The 22,854-nt window shown below is 49.2% G+C and overlaps 2 protein-coding genes across 4 annotated transcripts in view; one reads left to right on the top strand and one right to left on the bottom strand.

Annotated features, from left to right (window-relative positions):
• Positions 1-761: 761 nt before the first annotated feature.
• On the bottom strand, positions 762-7,266 carry FOXA3 (forkhead box A3). Its single transcript, XM_019629476.1, has 2 exons — positions 7,040-7,266; positions 762-2,526 (listed from the first exon to the last, which is right to left on the bottom strand). The coding sequence occupies exons 1-2, from the start codon at positions 7,106-7,108 to the stop codon at positions 1,543-1,545; spliced, it is 1,053 nt and encodes a 350-aa protein (XP_019485021.1). The 5' UTR covers positions 7,109-7,266; the 3' UTR covers positions 762-1,542.
• Positions 7,267-8,056: 790 nt separating this feature from the next.
• Positions 8,057-22,854, top strand: part of SYMPK (symplekin scaffold protein) — a 35,606-nt gene continuing 20,808 nt past the window's right edge. For 2 of the 3 annotated variants that reach the window (XR_002122445.1, XR_002122446.1), the window contains exons 1-9: positions 8,057-8,166; positions 11,444-11,567; positions 11,710-11,775; positions 13,052-13,105; positions 13,205-13,278; positions 15,740-15,866; positions 16,571-16,820; positions 19,202-19,372; positions 20,620-20,859. Coding sequence is in view for 1 of the 3 variants with exons in the window: in XM_019629489.1 (XP_019485034.1) it covers positions 11,463-11,567; positions 11,710-11,775; positions 13,052-13,105; positions 13,205-13,278; positions 15,740-15,866; positions 16,571-16,820; positions 19,202-19,372; positions 20,620-20,859 (1,087 nt within the window). In the remaining 2 variants the exon portion in view is untranslated. The remainder of the gene's footprint in view (positions 8,167-11,443; positions 11,568-11,709; positions 11,776-13,051; positions 13,106-13,204; positions 13,279-15,739; positions 15,867-16,570; positions 16,821-19,201; positions 19,373-20,619; positions 20,860-22,854) is intronic. The other variant, XM_019629489.1, reaches the window with a different exon arrangement.

The raw sequence follows: 22,854 nt of genomic DNA, 5'->3' as shown, positions 1-22,854 counted from the left end.
GATGACACAGAGATACACATGAAACACACAATGACAGGCACACCCACAACAGACTTAGTTACACTCTTTGAGACATGGGTATGCAGAGAAGCTGACACAGAGACACACACCTAACAGTGTGAGACCCAGAGAGATCTAGGTGTGTAAGGGATCTGCACACACAATGCAATGAAGATACACACGCAAGAGTTTGATATCCCACGACATCCACAGTTAAGCACATACCCAGAGTAGGAATAAACAAATCCAGGGATAGAAACAATTGATAACACCCTATGGGATCTCAGTGGGCATTGTGATTTCCTATGACCCAGGGGCATGTGTGTGTGTGTGTGTGTGTGTGCACGCGCGCACACACACACATACACACAAGCTCCAACACACAGTCTCCTTCAATTAACACCTTGTCTGTCCTTTGTCCTCCTCCCCAGCTTAACCAAAAATTGAGCAGCCCCTGGGATCCCTGAGCCTCAGAGCTGGAGGTGTGTGTCTGGGGAGTGGGGGTGGGGCGATGGCCTTGGTCACTGCACAGCCACCTCCTCCTGTTGCCCTGGCCCCACTGCTGCGGGGGCTGCTATCTGTGAGCAAACTGTCCTTGGGGTCAGGGACAGCAAAGAGCCAAAGGTCAGGTCGATGCCTCCCCCATCCCTTCCCCCAGAGGCAGCCAGCTCTTGGGGGCAGGAAGGAGAGGGGACAGAGAAATAACAATCCACGTGTTCAAGTTCCACAGGGCCCACCCGCCAAGGAAAAGAGACATTCCGTAAGAGGCAGAAATGGTGCCTTTAATGTTCAAACACAGCCAGTATACCACTTCCCAGGCAAGAACCAGACTTCAGTAGAATTTCCCCACACCCTAACAGTCCTTTCTGGTTTCTCCTGGACCAGAGGGGGAAACGGGCTCCAGAGAAAACCAAGGAATATTCGCATCTCCATCCCTCACTCAACTCACACCAAAGAGATAGTGACGACACGGCCAACACGGGGGTTATGATGGCCATCATGGTGCACAATGGTACATTGACTATGTCAGCCAGCCAAGATGGTGGCCATCACAGCACCCAATGGACAAAGAAAGACGTTATGAGGGATGGTGGCCAACTTGGCACCTACTTTACCAAGAAGTCCACCAAAAAGAAGTGATCACAGCATCCAACGGGCCAAAGAAGATGCAATTGAAATGGTATCACCATCACACCCAAAGGATCAGCTAAGAGGATGTCCATCATGGGACCCAACAGGCGAACCAAGATGTCACCCCAGATGGTGGCCATCAGAATACCCAATGGACCCACCAATAATATTAATCAACATGGCGGTCTTCACAGTACCCAATGGACCCACCAAGATGTCAACGGCAGTTATCACAGTACCCAATGGATCGACACGATGCCCACACAAGCGGCAGTCACCACAGTTAAGTAATAGATGAACCAAGATGGTAACTGGTGGGGACAAGCAAAGTGTCACCAGGAGGATCAGGCCCCAAGGGCCTGATGGTGTAAACTACAGCCATACCCCACCCACCATGCTCCCACGCCCCTGCTAGGATGCGTTAAGCAGAGAGCGGGAATAGAGACCCTGGTAGTAGACCCCAGGCTCCCCACCCTCTGCCCCATAGCCCCCAAACCCCACGTCCAGTTTGGGAGGCGCTGGTGTCTGTTCCGACATCAGGTTGTTGATGGAGAAAGGGTGGTTGAAGTTGTAGGGAGCGTCCAGCTTCAGCTCCCCTGGGAGCTCCAGGCCAGTGAAATAAGATGTGGAGGAAGGGGGTGAGCCACAGTCTAGCGCCCCCACATCTTCCCCACCCTGGGCCTCAGGCTCGGGGGGTGGAGGCTGGGGCTGAGGAGGCGAGGTGACCGTGGCAGCGGGGGTGGTGGTCGAAGCAGCAGACCCTGCACTGTTCCTGGTGGCGGAGGTCCCACCGCCCCCTTTCTTCACCTTTTCCTCCAGCTTGAAGCGCTTCTGGCGGCGCAGGTAGCAGCCGTTCTCAAACATGTTACCTGAGCTGGGGTGCAGGGCCCAGTAGGAGCCCTTGCCCGGCTTGTCCGGGGAGCGCGCCACCTTGACGAAGCAGTCGTTGAAAGACAGCGAGTGGCGGATGGAGTTCTGCCAGCGCTGCTGGTTCTCCCGGTAGTAGGGGAAAAGGTCCATGATCCACTGGTAGATCTCACTCAGGGTCAGCATCTTGCCAGGTGCCTGCTGGATGGCCATGGTGATGAGCGAGATGTAGGAATAGGGTGGCTTGGCATGTGCCAGGGACCGCCGGTACCCTTTTGGCATCTCTTTTCCATGCACCAGTCCCGAGCCCGGGCCCCCGTACCCTGAGCTGCTGCCTCCACCACTGCTGGCACCCAGGCTTGGGAAGGTGGGGCCCAGGGGCGCAGTGGGGGCTGGGGGTGCCAGGGGTCCTGAGGGCAGTGGGGAGGCAGGGAGCCCCCCGGGGGAGTAGGGAGAGCTCAGAGGGTTCAGGGTCATGTAGGAGTTGAGGGGGGCCATGGTGGGCACTGGGGTTACTGGAGAGTAAACCTGTATGGAGAGAAAGAAAGATGGGGAGGAGTCAGTGAGTCCCCACTCGCTGGTCAGCACAGGGTCCCTGGACCCGCCGTGTGTCCATCAGTCTGCCTGTCTTGACTCCATCCACTATGAGTCCTTCCCATCTTTACTTTTCTCTGTAGACAGCTGTCTCTTGAAGTCTCTCTTTCCCCTCCTCACGCACCCCACCCCCAACCCCTTCCCCCCACATCCCCATGCTCCCACACACTGGAGCTCATGCTTTAAGTGGTTCTCAAAGTGTAGTCCAGGACACCCTGGGGTGCCTCCAAGATCTTTTTAGGGTGTCCATGAGGTCAAAACTGTTTTCATATAATGCTAAGATATTACTAGCCTTTTTCACTCTTTCATGAGTATACAGTGGCGTTTTCTAGAGGCCACACGACATGTGACACTGCAACAGACCGAATGTAAAAGCAGCTCTGAGAGCCCAGCTGTCTCCTATGGAACCACATTCTAAAGAGATTTGCAAAAATGGAACGCTGCCACACCTCCCACTAAATATTTTGAAATACCGTTATTTTAATAAAAATACATCATGTATCCTAACAAGTTATTGCCATTTAAAAACAAATTAATACATTTTTAAAAATTTCTCAGTTTTTATTCTCATGCGGTAACTATTGAGAGACATAACCCACATCCATGAAAACTTCTGGGGGTCTTCAATAATTTTAAGAGTGTAAAGAGGTCCTGAAACCCGAAAAACTGAGAACTGCTGATTTATATCTAATAATCTACTCTACATGTGTACTCTCTCTCCATCTTTTAGGTTATAAAATTACAGTTTTTAATAGGTCAAAAATGTTTGACCATCAGAAATCACGTTTCAACCTCATATATTATGAAATCTAAGACATCACTGTTTGTAAGTTGCAGTATTAAGAATCAGTAAGAATGGAAAAAAGAACGTCAATTATAATCCCTAGATACCATTGGCTATAAAACCCATTCCATTTTCAGAAACGATCAAATGGTGAAAAAATGTGCATGAATGAAATAAGACAAACATCGCCGTCTCTCTAAATAACCCTCTATATAGTCTTCCATCCATTCAACAAATATTTATTGGCCACCTACTCTGTGCCAGGCACTGCTCCCAGCACTACACAGGGAAAGGTCCCCTTTCATCTTTACAACCACACCATGTGGGAGGCCCTATTATGATGCCCATTTTAGAACTCAGCAAGCTAAGGCCCAGAGAGGTTGTCGGAGTCACACAGCAAGAAAGGGGCAGAACTGAGTTTCTGAATCCAGACAATATGGTTCCAGACCGGTGTTCTGGATCATGCTATAAAAGCAATGACTAAGACAGAGTGAAATGCCTGCCCTCATGGAGCTGACAGTTCAGCAGAAAGTGAACAAGATAAAGAAAATATGAAGCACGGTGGATGGCGGTTTCCCTCTTTCTGTGTGTGTTTACTCCTTTCATCCACTGTCTTCTATCCTCTCTCCTTCAATACTCCATTTGCCAGGCTACGCTGCTCCCTGCCCCCGCTGGGGTCTCATGGCACTGCGGGTACTGCTCCAGGAGCAGTGGGTCCTTTCTCATCCCCTGTCACTGTAAGCATCTGCAGGTCCCAAGGTCCAGAGAGAAAAGGGACACTCTGGGAGTCAGGGACAGGTGGCACTCAACCCATGTCTGAGTTCTAGTGGAGAGACTCTCCCCTCTTTCTTTCACATGTCTGTCCACGTAGCAATTTTCTCTCAGGTCTTTTTGAATCTCCCTGTTGGTTCTGTGTGTGTCTGTCCATCTCCTTCCTTGTCTCAGCACCTTTATACTCCTTCCCTTCCCCTCCCCATGTTTATCTGCTCCCCCCAACCCCATCTTTCCCTTTCCCATTCTGTCTCTCCTTTCTCTCTCCCTCTGTCTCTCTCTACCCCATTTCCCTCCCATCTCCCATCTCTCTTTCTCCTTCAGCACACCTTTGTATATATCTGCTTCCTTTCCTCAGTATCACCCTCTCCCCAGAAATCTCACATTGAAATTGGAGTCCCAGCTACTCCCCTCACCTCCCCCCATGCACTGGTCTCCCCCATGGTTGGCTGGTTCTGCCCTCTCCCCAGATTAAGAGAAGAGATGAAGGGAGAAGGTGATGGATTCAGGGGGGTCTACAGAGAATTCCTAAATCCCTCTATAACACCCCCCTCCCAATTTTCCAACTCAGTCAGACTCTCTTGTATCGCAGAGGAAGACAGACTGGGACCCCGGGGCCCTCTTTTTCTGGCTACCTACCCACCCACCCGGAAGTCCTCCTGGAGGTCTGACCTCCAGACTCCAGCTGCCCTAATCCACCCTAGGCTTTCCCACGCCCCGGGGCTGGGATGAACCCCCAGTGTCCGGGTCTGAGCCGGATTTCCCGGCCAGGGTGGGGCTGAGATTGGGGGGGAAAGCTCTCAGGGGACCTGCACCCCCACCCCAGGAGGCTGAAATTTCTCCCCTTTCATTTCCTTATTGTCTCTGGAGGAGAGTGTGACAGAGTAGAGGGAGGCAGTGTGAAGCCAGAAGCCTAGTGTCTAGCCCCAGTCTCCGCCCAGGACCCCAAGAAGCCCCCAACACTCCAGGAGGCTTCAGGTTTTCCCTCTCTGAAGTGGGGGAACAGTTGGACCAGCTGATCTGTGAGAACTGGAGGCCAACGGGGCCACCCCAGGGTGATACCTTCAATTTCCTTCCATACAGGGAGCCAGCCTGGGGGTGTTAACATCACCCCAGCAGGAAGGTGTGGAGGGCAAGAAACACTTTGGGGGGTCCTCACAGTTCTCAGTAGCTGAGTGAGTGCGAATGCTTCTCTCCACCTTGTTCCAACCCAAGGGGAGGAGGTGGCTCAGCTGATGGAAAGGCTGGGGAGACCCTCAGACAGTAGTTCCACCTCCAGTCCCCCATGTCAACTCTTCCAAAATACGCCCCAAAATGCTGATCATCTCTAGACTCTCTCAATTTCTGACACAATTTGTGCCCCAAAATAACGACTCCTCCATCCTAGATCCCCATAATTTACTTCTTAAGATGTGTCCCCCAAAACATTAACTTGGAGTTGGTTCCCTTAAATCATGTCCCCAGACTCTGAACTCTCTGGAGGTTCAGCTGGGATGCCCCAATACCTGGGAGCCTTCACCTCCAACCTGGTCTCTGCCTTCTGACACCTCCAGCTGCCGATCTCCACCTCTCAAAACTTCCAATTCCCTCCCTGGTCGACCTGCCCCACCCCACGTGCACCTCACACCTCCACAGCCCCAGGACTGGCCCCTCCCGGGCACCATGCCAAGCCCCGAAGGCCTGGGGATCCGAGAGTCCCACACAACGGCATCAAACCCCAGACCCAGGACTCAGACACCTGGGAACCCTGTAACCCCCAGATCTCAGTCTCTTTGAAGAACTCGGGCATTCACACTCCCCCGCCTCAAGCCCACAGTCCCCTTCCAGGTTAGGAATTTAAGGGTCCAGATCCCCATAATCCTCCAACTAGGACCCCACTGCCCCCTCCACTTCACAATGTTGAGTATAGAGACAGCGAGCCAAGAAGGAGTCCTTGCAACAAGAGGAATGGGAGTTAGACCTGGGGAAGGGCTTTCTGTCTGCTGGGGTGAGGGAAGCAAGACATACCCTGCCCCCTACTCCAGGGTGGTCTAGTCAGAGATGGGGCTAGTGAGGACATTAGCAATTACTGGAGATTACTGGAAGGAGGGTAGGGAGGTGCGAAATCTGAAACTCTACAGCCTCCAACAGAAGAATCCCTGCTGAGGGTCTCTAACAACAATTAAAGCTGTGAAGTTCAGTTGGAAGGGGTGAGGGTCAGGAGTGGGGGTGGGGGTGGGGAATGGAAATCGACCCCTCCACTGCCCTCCGGCTTCCAACTCCGACCCTATCTGGGTCCCCATGTATCCGAACCCCAACTCTAAACCACCTGTTATTTCAGACTCCCAAAACCAACCTTCATCTCTTATCCCTGAGCACTAACCCTTATTTCTGACCTTATCTTAGATCGCACCCTGATCCTTATCCCTGAACCCCAATGCTTAACCCTATATCCTAACCCTGAGCTCTCACCTCAGATTTCCCTTAATGGTGACCTCCCTCTCCCATATCTTAGTTCTTGTCTTTTCCCCCAATTTTGAACCCATTTCCTAATCCCCCAGCTCTGTCTCCTATGCTGGAGGTCTGAGTCCTAGCTTTGGTTTGTTCATTTTAATCCCTGGTATTTGGGGTCACCAACACCCAGCTCTCACGTTTAATCTATGACCTGACCCTTGCCCAAGTTTTTCTGACTCCCATTTTTCCCTCACTCCGACTAGCCTGGGGAAACCGCGCTCCCATGCCTGTCCCCCGTCCCTGAATCTTACACACCTGGTCTCCGTGTCTCTGGTTCCTTTACTCCTCAACTCTAGTTGGAGCCCCCATTTGAGCCCACACCCCAGTCCTTGTCCCCATTTAAGCCCGCACCCTGATTCCTACCCCCCACTTCCCGCTCCGCCATCCCCGAGGACACACCTCGCCGGTCTCCGGGTAGTAGCTCCACTCCGCCAGGTCATGGGCCTCCATCTTCACGGAGCCCAGCATCCCCCGGGCCTGCGCCCCCACCTGCCCCCGCTCCGGCCCGGGGGGAACCGAGCGCTAAGGATCTCTCAGCGGCACGGCCCGAGTTCCAACCGGCGCCCGCCCGTCCGACTGCCCAGGGTCCCAGCCGTCCCAGGCGCCGCGGGAGGCGTCCACGCTTTATAGCCAGGACACCCCCAACCCCCGCCCTCGCCCGCTCCGGGCTCCCCTCCCGCCTCTCCCTGGGCGGCGCGCTCGGACTGGGGCGCCCCCTGCGGGATTGCGAGGAGATAGACCTCAGGCGCCGGGAGCCGCAGCCCGGGAACGTGAGAGCTGGAGATGGCTGAAGAGTGAGGGAGCTGCTGTTGGGAGACACTGCTGATGCTAAGGTCCCCGAGATCAGAACTCTGGGGCCCTCTACCCCAGGAGGGTCCATCATTTGACAGTAGAGGGCGAATAGCCAGAGCCCAGCATGAACGTCGCGGAGGAAAAGGGCCTTAGAGCGCAGTGAACTCCCTGGGTCCAGATATGCCTCTGTACGGACCGGTAGGAGGTCCTCGAAACCACATTCCCACTGGATGGACTGGAATACTGAAGCTTCCGACAGCTAGAAATACTCCGAACTGTGTAAATGGTCAGGACCAAAGGTGTAGGATATCGGGACTTCTGTTCAGACTCCACTAGGACAACAGACCACCTCCAAGACCGAGGAGTTTCGCCGCCAGTACTCTCCACTCTCTCTCTAATACCAGCCGTCCAGGGACTCAGAACCACTGTGAACTCCATTTCCCAGAAGTCTCTGTCTCCCTTCCCGTCCCAAGCCTCTGCCAAGGGACTATATTTCCCAGAAGGCACGGCGTTCGAAGGCCGGAAAGGAAGAGCCACCCGGAGTAGTCCGGAAGGCTGCTCACCGGGCTAGAAATGGGGGTGAGGGTCGGCCTACTGTGTGGACTCCATTTCCCGGCGACCCAGCGTGTGCGGCGCGTGCGCAGTGTCACGGCGGCGAGCGGAAGATGGCGGCGGCGGCGTCTGGGAAGAGGCGCTGCTGAGGGGGCGCGAGGGGGACGGAAGCCGGAGCCGCGGTGAGCGGGGTGGCGTGTGGGCCCGGGGACCAAGGGAGGAGGGGTCCTGAGGCGGCAGGGGCGCTGGCAGAAGGGTGGGGGCCCCTCGAGGAGAAGGGAGCAGTGACGCTTGGCACTCCAATTTCTTTCCCTGTTCAGGACCCTCCCGTGGGTCCCACTAGTGCCCTTAGGGCAAAGTTCCAACGTGGCCCCCAAAGCGCGTCCGCCCCGCCAGCCTTGGCTCTGCCTCTGCTCAGCCTCTGCTCATTCCTCACTTCGAATAGCTGCATTGGCCTTTCGGTTCCTCAAACTGGCCATGCGCCTTCAGGCCTCAGGATTTTTGCACATGCTGTCTCCTCTGCCCGAAACATGCTTTTACCTATTCTGCCTGGCTAACTTCCATTCATCTTTGGGGTCTCGGCACCAACGTCACTTCCTCTGCGAAGTCCTCCTTTCCTGCCCTCCATCCCGAAATCCGCCTGTTAAATGTTCTCAGAGGTCCCTGTTCCTTCATGTCAAATGTGGTCTCATTTATTATTGTACCGTGTTTGTTTGACTATTTGATTCTGTCCACGGAGGCAGGGACTGGGTTGGTTGTGCTGTCGCTGCTGTGTCCCCAGCACAGCGCCGATCACACTGAAGACACCCAATTAATATTCGTTGAATGAATGAAAGATACTCCTGGGGCCATTGTGTATGTGAGGGGAGTCATCATGCTCCCAGGTGGGAGGGAGGCAGTTGTACTCCATAAGGAGTACACCGGAAAGGAAGGGGAAACAATGACTGTTGGTAATCGCAAAAGATTACAAACACTCCAAATGTTCTTTAATAGGAAGACTGGCAGAAAAAAAACTGATAACATCCCACATAACAAAATACTATGCAGCTGTAAAAAGGAACAAGGAAAATCTCTGTACACAGAGACAGTGGACTCCAGCATACATTAAGTGAAAACAAACAAAAAGGAAGACGGTGTTTAAAATATGCTCTCTTTATAAAAGAAAGGGAAATATGTATATTAAAAAATTATAAATAAAAAAGTGGAAGGACATGGTAAAAAAATCTTGGTGGATCTTAATGTATTATCATCATAAAAAAAAAGGTTCATCATGAAAAGGTTCATTATGTTCTGATGGGGGACAGCGGTATGCTGGTTGTTAGGGTGACCGTGGCTTGGATGAACAGACCTGAAATGGAGAAGCAGTTCCTTTCAGAGAGGCAGTACAGCACAATGGTAAGGAGGATAGATTCCGCAGCCATACTGCTAGGTCTGCGTCTTCTAAGCTGTGGGCCCTCGGTCAAGTGACTTTACCTCCCTTGGCCTTCAAATGTCCTCATTTGTAAAATGAAGATTAAACATAGGACCTACCTCAAAGAGTTGGTGTTGTGAGGTTTAAATAAGTTAATATGTAAGAAGCGTGCCCAGTATGTATTAAATATTCAATTAATAATAGCTGTTATTTTTCAAGTGTTCTAGAGCCAAAGGGCAGGGATACTCTAAGCCCAGTGATTGGGGAAGCCCTTTGGCATTCACTCAGCTTATAATAATTGAGCACTTATTAGGTACCAAGCACTGTTCCATACCGGAGAAATACAAAGTAAACACAGACACACAGAAGTCCTTGCCCTCGGGGAGCTTACAAATAGGTAGTGTGTAAATGGTAATAAATGCCATGGAGAAAAATAAAGCAACACAGAGGGGGAGGGAAAGGAAATTGAAATTTGAAATAAGGTGGTCAAGGAAGACCTCACTGTCAAGGTAGTTGAGCTGAGACCTGAAGGAAATGTGGAGGGAGAGAGTTGTGCCAATACCTGGGAAGAGGAGTATTCCAGGCAGAAGGAAGAGAAGCACAGAGGTTTTGAAGAAGGGGCATGCTTGGTATATTCAAGGGACAACAAGGAGGCCAGAGTGGCTGGAGCAGAGGGAGCTGTGGGCAGAGGTAGAAGGGGCCAGGTCATATAAAGTCTTCTAAGCGTTGGTCAGGACATTGGCTTTGACTCCAAGATGTGGGGGTGACAGGCAGCAGGGATACTAGGAAGAACGCTGTTGGATAGTCATTCATTCTGCAGACACCCTCCTCAAATTTTTAGCAGTGTATGCAGTATCATTCAGATCTTTTCTCATGTACATAAAAATAGCAGCTGTACTTATGTTTAGTATGTATACTAACTCACCTACGTAGAGTCGTCCTGGGAGGTAAGCACTGTCAGCACCTCTGTCTCACAGAAAACTGACTCAGGTCACTCTGTGTATACATACACAAACTTGACAAACATGGATTGAACTGCACATGTTCTGTGATATAGCATGCTGTTGTGGACATCTTTTTATGATGATATTATGCTGAGATCCACTAAATTTTTTTTAACATTTCCTTCCTCTTCTGCATTTTGGTTTATCCTTTCAGTTTCTTTTCTTTCTTCTTTTTTTTGTTGAAACATATACACGTTTCCCTTTCTTTTGTAAAAATAGAGCGCACAGTAAACATTGTCTTCTACTTTGCTTTTCACTGAATGGATGCTGGAGCCCACTGATTATCAGTGTATAGAGATTTTCCTCATTTCTCCTTTTTCCCTCCCTCATTCTTTTTTATAGTTGCATGGTATTTATTATGTAGCTGTATCATACTTTTTCAGCCAGTCTTCCTATTTGAGAACCCTTGGGTTGCTAGTAGTCTTTTGCTCCTAAGATTAGTCCTATCTATGATTGATATCCTTCTTATTTCATAATTGTGCCACTGTGACTTTGGGACAGATGCCCAAAAGCTCTCCCTCTCCACCCCACCCCTTTTTAAAAACAACTCCATAGCATTCCAGAAAATGGCTGAAACATAATTTATTCAAGTAGGCCTTTTCTGATGTATTGAGTACTTACTGTGAGCAGAACTCTGCACTGGTGTTCCTCAGAGCTATGTTTTAGAAAGCCGGCTCTGGTGTCCAGTCCAGAGTACAGCCCAGATGGAGAGTCAGGAAGGCACTGAGACACTGAGGTAGCTGCTGTGTGTTCATTTGTTCCGTCATTCAGCACGTTTGTGGTCAGCCAGCTATGTGTAAAGCACTGGAGATGAGTACTCCACGAGGTACTGCCTCTGACCTGAGAGACATCAGTCACCCCCAAATTACAACCCCTGTGTACACTTACAGTCTGAGACAGACCCTGAAGTGGAGAGGGGCTGCAGAAGACCCAACAGAGACAGGACAGGCTGGAAAAGAGTGTGGAGCCCTTTGTGGATGGTGGGATGAAAGTTCCGGCCCACCCACAGGGGCCCAGAGCTCGATCTATCTTTTTCTTCTCCAGGGAATACTAGACAGCAGCCATGGCAGGCAGCAGCGGGGACAGCGTCACTCGCCGGAGCGTGGCATCACAGTTTTTCACACAAGAGGAGGGGCTGGGCATCGATGGCATGACCACTTCGGAGAGAGTGAGCTTGGAGAGAAGGGCTTGGAGTGGGGAGTCACAGCCCCTGTTGGGGTGGTCCACCCCCAGGCGGCAGAGCCCAGGGAATGCCAAGGGGGCTATGCTGGCAAGGCCAGCACCATCACTTGCCTCCCCACTCTTTCCAGGTGGTGGATCTCCTGAACCAGGCAGCGCTGATCACCAACGACTCAAAGATCACAGTGCTCAAACAGGTGCGGGATGGGGGTGATGTGGGCAAGCAGGACAAGGGGAGGGCGCGTGGGAACCTGTGAAAAAGAAGACGGTGGTAATGACACTGGTGTCCACATTGAAGCACTTAGGATATGCCTGCCGTGGTGCATGCTCTCGTTAATTCTCGCAAAAACTCTGTGAGGCAGGGCCATTTCATCCCCATTTTATTCAGAAAGAAGCTGAGCCTCAGAGCTTCAATAATTAGCCCAAGGTCACTCTGAGCTGGGACTTGAATGCTGGATTCCAACTCCACATCCTGTGCTCTTCGTTCTTGTATTTCTTCTCCGCCATGGTTCTGTCCTGGGGGAAGACATGCAGGTTGTGAGACTGTGAGGACCCAGAAGGAGCAGGGCTGGGCTGGAGGACCCAGGGGGCACCCCTGAGCCAGCCTAGGGGTGAGGAGTCAGGGAGGCCTTTCTGGAAAAAGGGGGATCTGAGCTGAGATGTGGAGGATAAGGAGAGAAGCTGACCGAGAGAGAGAGAGAGAGAGACTCGAAAAGAGGACACACACGCTTGCACAGAGGCAATGGAGGACGTGGGGAATTGGGGGCGGGGGTGGTGGTGCAGGTGTGGTTCACACCAGGAGACAGGTGCAGTTCAGAGGTTGAGGGGTCGAGTTGCCTGGGTAAGGACCCCAGTTCTGCTACTTGCTCAGAGTGTGTGGCCTTGGGGAGCTGACTTTACCTCAGCAGTAGACTCCCCTCGTTGGGGGAGGCATGGCTGTGAGGGCCATTCGACAACAGCACCTTGGGCTGTAAGGGCCAGGCCTGTGCCGGTGCTGGGCTTATATTAGAATGTCTGTGGGAAGGGCTCGTTCCAAAGAGCCTGGCAGGCACAAGGGCCTCGGAAACGGGTTCTCACTGTCATAAATGCCTGCAGAATTGTGGCAGAGTGGGGAGTCGGAGCAGGGGAGTGAGGAGAATTGACGGACGAGCCTCAGGAAGGCAGGAGTCCTGCAGCAGTTACTGCTTTTCTTTAGTCTCTTATGTATCATTCACCCACTGTCCACCAGGACCTGCGCCTTGTAGGATCTTATTGAAGCCTCACCACAGCCCTAGGAGTTGGTATTTAAGGTCCCATTTTCAGAAGACTCAGGGGAAGCCACTTGCCCAGCCCATGGTAGGGAGTGGCAGAGCCAGGATTTGAGCTGAGTTGATCTGCTGCCTACCCCTAAGCGCTTTCCTCCTCCACACTCCTGCCTGCACTGATTGGACCCTGGTTTTATCTGTGTGTTCCTCCTCCCCAATCTCCTTCCAGGTCCAGGAACTGATCATCAACAAAGATCCCACACTACTGGACAACTTCCTGGATGTGAGTGACGGATGGGAGAGTGAGGGAGGGTGTGGGTAGTGGGGTGAGGGGATGGATCCTGGTGCAACCCTGACCCCACCTTCTTCCTGACATTGGCAGGAGATCATCGCTTTCCAAGTAGACAAGTCAATTGAAGTACGCAAATTTGTCATCGGCTTCATCGAGGAGGCATGGTATGGGGTGGCGCAGGGAGCCCCTGGGAGACCCCAGTGGAGTCCTCCTCTTCAGCTCCCGGCCTGGCCCTGCCCTGAGAGTCCTGCTCTCCGCTTCTCAGACCCAATTCCCCGTCCCGTGCACAGACTCCCCAGCAAATGTTTAATAAGGCCGAAATCTTGGAGTCATCCATTATTTCCTTGCTTCTCCCACACTTCATACCTGCGTCATCAGTAAGGCCTGTTGGCTCTACCTGCAAAATGTAAACAGCATTTGACCATTTTCAGCCACTTCTCTTGCTATTACACTAGTCCAAGCCATCATTACCTTCCACTTGGATGGCTTCAGTCACTTTCTGTTGGGCCTCCCTGCTTCCACTGTCTTTTTTTTGTTTAATTGAAGTGAAATTCACAGAACATAAAAGTAACTATTGTTAAGTGGACAGTTCAGTGGCATTTAGCACATTCACAACCTAGCTCCAGAACATTTTCATCCCCGCAGAAGGCAGCGTCATCCCCATTCCCCGCTTCCTCTTACACATGGCAGCCAGAGTCATTGTGCCAAAAGGTAAATCCGATCTTGGCACTCCCTGCCCTGACCTCCACTGACCCACTGTCTCACTTAGATTGAAACCCAAACTGCTCCCTCTTGCCTCCTCTCCTGGCAGCCTCTCTGATTTTCACCCATATCTACTGGCTCCCTGGTAGTACCTCAGAAAAACAGCTGTTCTACTTCACAGCCTTTCTGCTGGCGGTGCCTGCAAGGGACACTCACCTCCAGGGAGCCACCTGGCCTCACTTCTCCCAATCTTCTTCCGTGAGCCTTTCCTGGCTGTGCCGGTATAGCCCCACACCTGACACCCCTTCTGCGCTCTTCTTTATAATGTTTTTTTGGAATTACCTTGATGCTTCTCTGCCCCACAGAAACATCAGTTCATGAGGGCAGGACTTCTCTGTATTGTGGACCACTGTATCCCAGTGTCTAGAACAGTGTTGGCACATAGGAGGGGCTCAATACGTATCTGGTGAACAAGTATTTATCATAATAGTAATCAGGTGGATTGCTTACTCTGCCACGCACTGTATTTAATCCTGTCCTCTGTTATCACCTGTAATCTTCACAGCAGTCTTTGGGATGGAGACTTTGTTTGCTTTCTTTTATAAAAAGGGAAGCTGAGACTTAGAACGTACAAGTAACTTGCTCAAGCTGAGACATTTTTTTTCATTAAACATTTACTGGATGCTTTGTGACTGGGAGGAAATAAAATAACCCCTATTTAGTGACATTTTCCAGTTTTCGGGCACCATACTAAATGCCCTTACCTACTTTGTTATTCGATCCTCCAAGCAACACTATGAATTAGTTGTTTGGCCTTTTTAACTGAAGATAAAACTGTGACTCAGAGGGGAAGTGAGTTTCTTAAGGTCACATAGCCAGTACGTGGCAGGATTGGGATTTTTTTTTTTTTTCAGCTGAGCCATCCTGCCACCTGTTGGCAGCTCAGCGGCAACTCAGCTCAGGCCGGGCATTGAACCACTGTTGCTCAGAGCTTGTAGGCTTGGGATTTTAACCCATGTCTGTAACACCATTGCCCAAATTCTCAGTCTCTAAGTTTTACTAGAAGAATTTGTGGTGACTTTTCTGAGCTTGCAAAAAAAATGTTTGTTCAACTGATATGTTACATGCCTGCTATCTTCCAGGCATTTATGTCGGGCTTTAGGAATAACAGTGAGGAAAACCAGATTTTGTTCCTGCTTGCATGTAGCTGACAGTTGAGTTTCATATTTTTTGACTCATTAGTTTAATATTTAATTTCAGATTATAACGTGCTTTGAAAGTGATATTCATGTTCTGGGCTCTAGGTGTGGCCTTGAATTTTTTTATTCATTGAACAAATATTTATTGAAGGCCTTTATTCTTTCCTTTAACAAACAAATGAGACTCTGCTAGTACTCAGACTGAAAAGGGCCCCCGCTTTCAGAGCCCTCAGACTTAGGTAAACAAACCAGTAAACAAAATTAGTGATTACATAAAGCAAAGTGTTTTAAAGTCATAATGGCTAATATTTCCTGAATGCTTTCTACACTGTTCTAAGCACTTTACATGTACTCTTGCAATTTTCACAACAAACTATGAGGTGTAGGTACTGCTCTAAATGAGACAAAGTTGGTTGTCCAGATTCACACAGTGATCTGGCTCTGCTGCCTCTTATGTGAACACAGGGCCCTAATAGAGCAAAGGAGTGGAGGTTGCATGAGCAACCTAGATAGAAGGTTCCGGGGCAGCTAGATCCAAAGGTGCCAGTTATTCCCAACTTCCGGATGTGCTGGCAAACAAGATAGGTGCAGTCCCTGATTTTGCCCACCTCCATTCCAGTCTCATGACACACTGACCCTGATTTCCCTTCCCTCGTGGACCCCAGGTTCCTTTCACCTACCCAAAGACCAGCTTGACCTTGCCCTTTTTTCCTCCACTCCCCAGTAAGCGAGATATCGAGTTATTGCTGAAACTGATTGCGAACCTCAACATGCTCTTGAGGGACGAGAATGTGAATGTTGTGAAGAAGGCCATCCTCACCATGACACAGCTCTACAAGGTGGCCCTCCAGGTAAGAGCTCCCTCCCCACCTGGCAGGTCTCATGTACGACTCATCTGTTAAGAATTCAAAACCAGAGTCAGATCAGCTTCTTTATGGGCAAGATGTGCAGTTGATCTTGGGGAAGAGACAGTGACGTGATCTAATGTCTAACAGTCAGGAATCGCCATTAACCCATACCTGTATCCATTGATTTATTTATTTATGCGTTTAGCAAACATCCCCCGAGTTCCTCCTCTGAGACCAAGATGGGCCAGTCCTGCCTTCATGGTGCTCATGGCCCAGTGAGTGTGACAGATTCTAATTAAAGAATCACAGAAATACTAATTATGGACGGTAGTCAGTGCTATAAGGAAGAGAGCACACTACTGTGTAATGTTCTTAGCATTAATAAAAAAATTAATCCATTTAATCTCTGCCACCACCTTGTGAGGTCAGCATTGTTATTCCTTTGTCTTAAGATCTGAGCCTTTTCTGGGTTCTCATTGTGAACCTCATGAGTGCAGGGCCAAACCTGACTTGGTCACCACAGGGTCCTGTCCTTAGTGTCACCTAGCACAGGGCCTGGGACAGAGTTGTAACTCAGTAAATGTTTCCCATGTGAATATATCCATTTTCACTTATGGACCTCTGGGTGGTGATAAGAGTTGGGGATGATATCTTGTTCCCGTTTCTCTGTCTGTCTGTCTGTCCATTCCTCCCTGGGCCGCTCCCAGTGGATGGTGAAGTCACGGGTCATCAGTGAGCTCCAGGAGGCCTGCTGGGACATGGTGTCTTCCATGGCCGGGGACATCATCTTGCTGTTGGACTCTGACAATGATGGTGTCCGCACCCATGCCATCAAGTTTGTGGAGGGCCTCATTGTCACCTTGTCGCCCCGTGTTGCCGACTCAGAGGTGCCCCGACGCCAGGAGCACGACATCAGCCTGGACCGAATCCCTCGTGACCACCCCTACATCCAGTACAGTGAGTGCCACCTGTCAACTGGTGCCCTTTGTCACTGCACCGACCCTCCTCCTCCTCTTCCTCCTTCTCCTCTCTTTCATGCTTTTTTTTTTTTTTTTAAGATTTTTATTGGGGAATTGGGGGGATGGGAACAGTGCTGGGGAATTGGGGAAAGGGGAACAGACAAGTTTCTGTCATTTTTGTTCTTCAGTCTAGTTGTGGAGGACGTTGCTTCACTGGCCCAAGTTGGCACCATCATTGCGCTCTTCCCTGGTGAGGCAGATCAGTCGCTGGCTTCTGGACGGCCGCTCACTGCGGCTGCTGGCCGCTCACGCTGGCTGCTGGCTACACACGGTAGCCCATGGCAACCCACTGCCACAGGGGCTGCAGCCTACGCCGTCGCCGGCGACTCATGGCAACCCAGCTCCAGGTTGAGCTGTTGTTCAGCATCTTAGCTGTAGAGGGCAGTGTCACTGGCCCTCATATGTGGGATCCGAACCGGGGCCCTCTGGCATCCCAAGCGAGTTCTTAACCATCGCGCCACTCGGCCGGCCCTCTTTCATGCTTTTTTAAAAAAAATATTTTATTGGGGAATTGGGGGAGGGGAACAGCGTTGGGGAATCGGCGAAGGGGAACAGACGAGTTGCTGTTCTCTTGTTCTTCAGTCTAGTTGTGGAGGACATCGCTTCACTGGCCCATGTTGGTATTAACATTGCGCTCTTCCCCGGGTGAGACAATCAGTTGCCGGCCACTGAACGGCCGCTCACAGCAGCTCATGCCAGCTGCCAGCCACTCACAACAGCCCCCGCTGCAGCCTCGCTGTCGCTGGCGATTTACGGCAGCCCAGTTCCAGGTCTAGCTGCTGTTCACCATCTTAGCTGTAGAGGGTGCAGCGTCACTGGCCCTCGTGTGGGATCCTAACTGGGACCCTGCTGCTCAGAGCCGGCACTCCCAAGCCAACTCCTAACCAATGTGCCACACAGCCGGCCCTTCCCTTTTATTCTTGGTTTTTAATATCTGGAGACAGTATGATACAGTGATTAAGAGCCTTGACGCTAGGTTCAAATCCCAGTTTCACCACTTATTCATGTGAACTTGCGCAAGTGGCTTCTCTCTGAACTTCATTTTCTTTTTGTAAAATGAAGGTGATAGTAGTACCCCTTTCACGAATTTGTAGTGAGGTTCTGTGAGGATGTGAGCATTTAGTGAATGCTAGCTAGTTTTACTGTTTTCCTAATTGCAAATATAGAACTAGTTCATGCACATTACCGAAGTGTCAAGTAATAAATGTGGAGGGGTATAAAGGAAAAATACGCACCCCCAGCCCTGCTTCCCAGAGATAAACACTGCTAAGAGTATTGTTTCCTTCCAGACCTTTTCTATGCAGAGATAGATATTTGTCTGTATATACTTAAAGTTTCTGCATTTGTTGGCTTTTTTGTTTATAAGAAATAGGACTATGCTTTATATTTTCAGCTGAGAGACATTAAAGTGTAGTGACTCGTGTTTGAATCTCTGCTCTACCATTGGACAAGCAACCTATTCTCTCTGAGTCTGTTTCTTCACTGGTAAATTGGGGGTCATTATTGTGGCATCTACTTTAGGGTGTAGGTGTGAGCATTTGGTGAGTTAATCTGGCCGGCATAGTAAGCATTCCACCACTGCTAGCTGCTCTTACATATTTTTTGACAGCCTTTTTAATTCAACAATATTATTTTAAGTTGTATCTTTCTCTATCAAAATCATGTTTAGTTACTACATAATATTCTAAACTATGGTTACATCACATTCTTTTTTTTATTCACTATTTCAAGAAATGTGGAGGGCCGGCCGAGTGGCTCAGTTGGTTAAGAGCTCGCTCAAGAGTTTGAGCTCTGAGCAACAGCGGTTCGAGTCCTGGCCCGAGCTGAGCAGCCACTGAGCTGTCAATAGGTGGCAGGATGGCTCAGCTTAAATAAATAAATAAATAAATGTGGCATCCAGTATGCTTTTGCATAGAAAATGTCAAGAAAGATAATGTACCAAAGTTGTGAAGGGTTAATTTTTGGGGACTGGATCAAGGAGAGTGGTGGTACAGAGGACTCTGATCCTTTGTGTGTGTGTGTACGCATATATACATATTTGAAGTTTTACATCAACGTAGTTCATACACTTAAAATTTAAATTCTTTCTAGTCATTCGCTATTGCAAGCCCATGCGTTGAGCATCTTCATCACTAAATTTTTATTCTCATTAATAGGGCTCATCATAGGACTCATCAACACTAAACTTTCTGTTTTGCAGCCATTTGCAGCCATCCATGTACAAGGAAGGGCCTCTTTCCTTTTGGTCCCAAAGGCTGCTGTCTCCAGAAGCCTGGGAGAAAGCCTCCTACTAACTGGTTCCCTTCTCTCCCTCATTAGATGTGCTGTGGGAAGAGGGCAAGGCAGCCTTGGAGCAGCTACTCAAGTTCATGGTACACCCCGCCATCTCCTCCATCAACCTGACCACAGCGCTGGGCTCCCTCGCCAATATCGCCCGCCAGAGGCCCATGTTCATGTCTGAAGTGATCCAGGCCTATGAAACCCTGCACGGTAGGTTGGTTCCCTGTCTTTCCCCTTTCCACTGGCCAGTCTCCTCTTTCCTGAGGAAGTGGGCGGGCCCCTGTGGGATGTGTCATTAGTCTAGTAGGTTGTGGACACAAGGGAGGATTCTCTAGATGGACAGGAGTCTTTCGATTCCATGTGACAGAAACCTGGTTCAAAGCTGGCTTTAATATTGAAGTACGTGTGGTTGAAATGACATGATATCTGTGAAATACTTTAAAATACTCCAGCCTTCCCGCATTCCCCCTCCCCTCCCAAAAAAAGCAGGGAGGACAGATGTGCCAAAATAGGCAACATGTTGGTGGGTACATGTTGGTTGGTGATTCATTACACTGTTTTCTCTACTTTGGTACATGTGTGAAAAATGGTAGTCTGGGGTTGATGGGTGAGTGTGTGCAGATCATGGATCTGCATGAGTCTGTCTCCATCTCTTGGCTCTTGTTTTCTCCATGTTGGTTTCGTTCTGTGTCTCTTTCCTTGGGGTAGCAAAGATGGCCCCCTAATAGCTCCAGACTTCCATTCTATCCACTTGGCAACCCCGGGGGAAAGAGAATGTCTCCTTCCCAATCATTCTAGCAAAAGTCCAAGGGCTGATGCTCATTGTTTCTGATTGGCTGAGACGAGATTACAAGCCTATCTCTGAAACCAATCACAGTGACCAAGGGATTGCAGTGTTCTTACTGACCCTGAGACTCTTGCCCACTTGAACTGAGAATGGAGCCAGGGTGGTTCCTTCAAAGAAGAATGGAAGTGTTGTTGGCTGAGGAAGTAGAGAAGGACGTTAGGCAGGGAAAATTACAGGCATCCTCTTTCTCTCTGGAGCAGGGGAGGCTCGCTCATCAAGGTGACTGTTAAGACATTCAAAAGTCATTCTGGTGGCAGAGACCAACAGTGGACTGTTGTAGCAGTTTAGTTGGAATATTCTGGAGGTGAAGGTGGCGATTATAGTCATCCCCAGGGTGGGGCATTGAAATTTCCAGACGGGAGATGAGACTTTATGTTTAATAAAAGGAAGGTTGTTTTCTCTTTGCATTAAGGTTGACTAATACTGATGGAGACCTCTCAAGGGTTTTAAACAGAAGCTTGTATGAGGGGAAGGCCACACACTAGATCTGAGAGCAAAAGAACTTTTCTAGGGCATGCCTACAACCACTGCCTGAGCTGGGGCCTGGGAAGTGAGGCTAGGGCCCCCATGAGCTCTGTCGACAACACAGAGCTACTATTTCTTTCCTCAGCCAACTTACCCCCGACACTAGCCAAATCTCAGGTGAGCAGCGTGCGCAAGAACCTCAAGTTGCACCTGTTGAGTGTGCTGAAGCATCCAGCCTCCTTGGAGTTCCAGGCCCAGATCACTACCCTGCTGGTGGACCTGGGCACTCCTCAAGCCGAGATCACCCGCAATATGCCCAACAGCAAGGATACCCGCAAGCGGCCCCGAGATGACTCAGATTCCACGCTCAAGAAGATGAAGCTAGGTGAGCTGAGGAGCTGAGTCTGGCCTGGCAGGAGGGGGCGGCAGGGACTGACCACGTTTAAAGTGTTTAATTTTTTACATTAAGCCAAAAGCTCTGTTTATATTATGTTATAAATTATATTGCGTAAATGTGACATAACAAATGATAATCAAAATGAAATTACTGAAGTATTAATATTCTTAAAAGTAATTATGAATTATTTAAATTATACAGAAAGGAATAGAATAATAATAGTCTGCCTTTTACCCCTCTCCACAAAAGTAACCACTCCTCAAGTATTAACACTTAACGTTTTCTTTTAGAAATGCCTCATATGTGTACAGTTCTCCTTTTCTTTGTTTCACCTATAAGTGAAAGAAAAGGAGGACTGTACGCATATTTCTTTTTGAAGTAATTTCTTAATGGTTGTATTATTAGTAGTGTCAACCATGGCAGCTTCCTTACTCCAATAACTTTTTTTTAATGACTCATGTTTGTTTCTAGAACATGTAGGAAAGAATTGTTTTTGTTTTTATTTTAAAGTAAGGAATTTATTTTGATACAAAGATTCAGGTAGGGATCTATTTTTTTTCTCATCCTTAAGCATACAAAGCACAGTGTCCTGTACCTTAATTTGCTGAGCTCTTTTCATACCTGCACATTGAAATCTGCTGCATTCTGTTAGTGGTAGCATAATTGTCTGCAGTGCATGTGGACGTTACCAATCTTTAACCAGTCCCCCTGTGGACGGACATTTCATTAGTGTCCATTCTTTTAAAAGTATAAAAATTGCTATAGCATAACAGTCTTGTGTGCGTGTCCGGTCATAGGACAAATTCTATGTAGTGGGATTAGTGGGGCAAAGGGTTTGAGCATTTGAAATTATTTTTTGTCCACCAATTTTACTTTTCTGTTTCTTTAAACTTTTTGTCTTGAAATAATTTTGACCTTGCAGACAAGATTCAAGAAGTGTACCGAAACTCCTGTGTACTCTTCACGAGGCAGGGATCCCACATTGCATTTATATAGTTGAAGAGTCCAGGACAGCGATTTGGTGGAATGTCCCGCTGTTTGAGTGTGTCTGCTCTTGCCTCTTGATTGAATTCAGGGTCTGCGTTTTTGGCAGGAATGCTGCAAAAGCGATACCCTGAACTCTGTGTGGCACCAGGAGGCACATGATGTCAATTTGCCCCATTTGGGTGATGGGAACTTTGATCCCTTGATTTCTCTAGTGTAAACTACCCTTTTTCCCTTTGTAAATAATAAGTTGAGGGAGATGCTTGAAGATGTAAAATACCTGTTTCTCTTCAAACTTTGACTCTGTGCTTTTAGCATCCATTAACAATTGTTGCCTGCATCTCTTCTTGTTATAATGGTTATAAAAAGATTTCCTTCTACATTTAGTAGTTGGCATTCTGCTGTAATGAAGAGCTTTGTTTTTCTTCTCTCTACTTTGTCATCAGTATGGACTTGTGGGTTCTTATTCATTCTCTGGGTTATCTTCCCTTACTGTTGCCATTCATTTTGCTGCCTTAAGTGCCTCAGATTGAGCCAGTGGTAGCTGGCTCCTGTGTGCCTTTAATATTGTCCCATAAGTTTTTTTGAGTATTTCTTTTTTTTTTTACCTAACAAGATGTTCTAGACTCGTCTTGGACTTTCCGTACTCTAGCCTTGGAATCAGCCATTTCTCTAAGGAGCCCTGGTTTCCTTTAAGCAGCGAATAGTTTCAGAAATCAGATCTGAGCCCTGGATATGCCCATTGCTACTGGGTGCACTTAAAATTCTTGATGGCCATTGCCAAACTGTTTTCCCAAAAAACTGCACTGGGATTTACACCCCCCCACAGTGTGTGAGTGCCGGTCACCCCACTCTTACCAGCCCTGGACATTGTGTAAACCCTCTGAGGATAAACGGTATCCTAGGTTTATTTGCTTTCTTGCACAGGTTGCAGTCAGGCCGAGCATTGTTTTACGTTGATGAGCCATTTGCACTTCTCTAAAGTGCCCATTCGATTGG

The sequence above is a fragment of the Hipposideros armiger genome, unplaced genomic scaffold (genome assembly GCF_001890085.2).
Source record: "Hipposideros armiger isolate ML-2016 unplaced genomic scaffold, ASM189008v1 scaffold_859, whole genome shotgun sequence".
NCBI lineage: Eukaryota > Metazoa > Chordata > Mammalia > Chiroptera > Hipposideridae > Hipposideros > Hipposideros armiger.
The sequence above is the reverse complement of the archived record's forward strand: the minus strand, read 5'-3'. Positions and strand labels throughout refer to the sequence as shown.